Source organism: Cicer arietinum, chromosome 2 (assembly GCF_000331145.2).
Source record: "Cicer arietinum cultivar CDC Frontier isolate Library 1 chromosome 2, Cicar.CDCFrontier_v2.0, whole genome shotgun sequence".
NCBI classification, from domain to species: Eukaryota; Viridiplantae; Streptophyta; class Magnoliopsida; order Fabales; family Fabaceae; genus Cicer; species Cicer arietinum.
Window position 1 is genome coordinate 28,128,729 of NC_021161.2, and position 3,303 is coordinate 28,132,031.

General features: G+C 31.9%; 1 protein-coding gene across 1 annotated transcript in view; it reads left to right on the top strand.

Moving 5' to 3' along the window:
- Nucleotides 1-2,960, top strand: part of LOC101514870 (probable glucan 1,3-beta-glucosidase A) — a 9,226-nt gene extending 6,266 nt beyond the window's left edge. The window contains exons 5-6 of the mRNA XM_004513650.1: nucleotides 2,013-2,365; nucleotides 2,779-2,960. Of these exons, the coding sequence (XP_004513707.1) occupies nucleotides 2,013-2,365; nucleotides 2,779-2,960 (535 nt within the window). The remainder of the gene's footprint in view (nucleotides 1-2,012; nucleotides 2,366-2,778) is intronic.
- Nucleotides 2,961-3,303: the final 343 nt, after the last annotated feature.

A 3,303-nucleotide genomic window follows, 5' to 3' on the forward strand; every position in this document is an offset into this window, starting at 1 on the left:
CTATTGGGAAGTTGGGAGACTTGTGCCCTAGCATAGAAACTCAAAGACGGCCGTTTCTAACGCCATTGAAGCAGTTTTATCAAGAATCATCCATGAATCATTCTTGTAATTCTTCTTTAATCCTTATCTTTTGTATCTCTGTCATGAGTAACTAAACCCTGTTTGTTAGGGATGAGTGTAACCAGATGAAACCCTTATTTTTCTGATTTGATTTCTAGTTATATGAATGAGTTTATTGAATTGTTTTTCTCATCTCTGTGCTTAATGCTTTTTATTGCTTGATCAACATTAAAATGTTCTACGATTTGTATTTTGAAACGGAAGTGGACTTTACGAATGCTTGAGATGAGAAATTCATGAATTTGTAGTCTAGACATAGGTGCAGGTCATGAAACCAATTAAATTAGTTGCAAAGCAATAATTTACAAGAGAATTTCTATACGGTAATGCTTAATTCTAATCTTAAATCTACTAAGGAATTAGGGGTTACTTTGGAATTAAAGGTTCTGTCACTAAGACATTAGGGCAAGAATAATAAAGAGAATTCGGTAATAATTCAATAAAGGAATTTAGTAACTAGGATCAAATTAGACACCATGGTTGGATTCGAAGTGAAACTCATCCCTGACATTTATTTCAATTTATAAAGGATCAATTTTACTAATGTTGTTAATTTTAAATATTATTTCAATCGACTTGGGAACTTTTTGTTCAATTTTAGTAATTAAATATAATTCAATAGTAAAACGCAATCCTTGAGTTCGACACTCGGTACTACCGTTTTATTATTACTTTCAACGATTCAGTACACTTGCTGAAACGTTATCACGGTTGTCAACTGATTCACTGTATTATGAAAAATACTCATATGCTCTGCCATTGAATCCCCATCTTTGTATTTCATATTCACCAGCTTCCGAATCAAGAATGCTTTATTTTGCACATTCTTTCGTTCATACAACTCTTTTAATTTTTCCCACATCTTGTTAGCATCTATTTCAGTTTCAACATGTGGATACACACTAAGATCCAACCACTGCCTGATCAACGCCACTGCCTTTCTATTCATCTTCTTCCAGTCAGCGTCAGATTTATCTGCGGGTTTAGCAGTGTCACCCTCAATAGGATCATACAAATATTTACTGTATAACATGTCTTCCATGAGAGTCTTCCAAAGTGTATAATTAGAAAAGTTGAGTTTAATCATATTGGGACTTTTATTTTCCTCCTCCATTTAAATGCACAAATCAAATAACCGAGCTCTGATACCACTTTGTTGGAAAAAAACCAGAGATAATTAGCGATAACTATCTTAATAGTGCAGAATATTTTTCCCCCACCTGTGCAAATAAATGACCAAACAGAAAATACAATTCCACATAGCAAAAATAATTGGCAGAAAATTAAATATGAGACAAACGCAATTTTTAACGTGGAAAACTTCCCTCAAGTTGAGAGAATAAAAACCACGGGACCTAGTCTAGTAAAACTTCCACTATAATAATTAATGGGTACACAAAGGGTCTTCCTAATAACAATAGGGAATATCAATCAACAATAACAACCTTCCACTAAAGTGGGTATGCCAAAGTAAATCTCAGAGAAGATAAAACTACTCAAATTATATATTAAAGTAACAAACTTAGTGGTAGGAATAACATACTAATTTTGTAGATCAAACGGAGCAAGTTTGATACACACCTGTTACCACCACCGGAACCAAACCCTTATTTTTCTTCTATGACAACCGTTCTTCTTCCATTGTTTTTCTGTATATTCTTGGGGATTTCTAAATCCCTTTTATTACCTTCAACTGGGTCAAGCCCATTAAAATCTTTTTTCTTTCTTTTTCTGTTTTTTTTCAATAATAATAATAATACTAGTAAAATTGGTGGGTTCTACTTGAGGAGTGAGTCTACCCAACATATAGTATTTGTTCATTGTTCCATAATCAACTCATAATGTGATGAAATAATGATTTACCACACATGTTACATATTTCTGCGTCGCAGGTATGCAAATCATCCAAGCCTATACGCAATAGAGCTTTTAAATGAGCCCCTATCTCCTGGTGTGACATTAGAGAGTTTAAACAAGTATTACAAGGCTTGTTATGATGTGGTGCGTGGACACTCAACCACTACTTATGTGGTTATGTCAAATAGGTTAGGGCCTTTAGAGCCCAAAGAACTTTTTCCTCTTGCCAATGGTCTTATGGGGTCTGTGATTGATGTCCATTACTACAATATTTTTGATGATCTATTTGAAAACAAGACTGTCCAACAACACATTGATTTTATTTACAACAATCGTTCATCGGAATTGAATTTTATCACGACGTCAAATGGTCCTCTTACATTTGTTGGTAAGTCTTAAAATAAGGCATTATATTTTTCATATGAATGTAGTTTGATTTCTATTAGTATTTTACAAAATAGTTTAAAAATATTTATTTTTATTAGAATTAAATAAGTTTGATTTCTTTTCAATACTAGATATAAATTAATCAAATTAATAATTTGTGAAGATTGAACTACATACTAGTTTTCAATTATAAAATGATATGCAATAGTTTACATTATGAATGATGTATTACTTGTGATTTTTATAATGCCCTCAATGTCTCAATGTTTTGTTGCTTATCTCTTTCCAACATTACTTGATTTTATTTTAGATTTCCATTTTCTCATTTTTTATATCCCTATCTTTAAACTTCAAGTTTCTTTTAGATCCTTACTTAATTTATTAGTTTTATAACGAATTAATTTTGAACTCAAGGGGAATGGGTTTCTGATTGGCGAGTTAAAGAGACTACAAAAGAGGACTTCCAAAGATTTGGCAAGGCCCAAATAGAAGTTTACGGCCGTGCAACATTTGGTTGGGCTTATTGGGCTTTTAGGAATGCCAACCAGCATTGGAGTCTTGAATGGATGATTAATAATGGTTACATCAACCTTTAGAAAGTTGTCTTCTTTATTTTGAATGAACTTTATATAGTTGTCTCTATAGAACAAAAAATAATTTTGTTGCCTCTTTGTTTGGGTCAAAAACCCTAATTTTGGTATTTAACACATTTGGATTGGGCAATGCGGATATATACTTTAATATAAAAAATTATAAAAATTGACTAATTTAGACTAAATATATGTTCGAATTGACCAATCCAAATGTTTTAAATAAATAAAATGAAGGCTTTTGAGAACAAAGAGAAGAAAAGAATATCTCTTTACTGATTATACATGTCATGCTTTAGTGCATTTATGTTTTATTCATCTACAAAGGCAAGGAGCAAGGCTATATTTC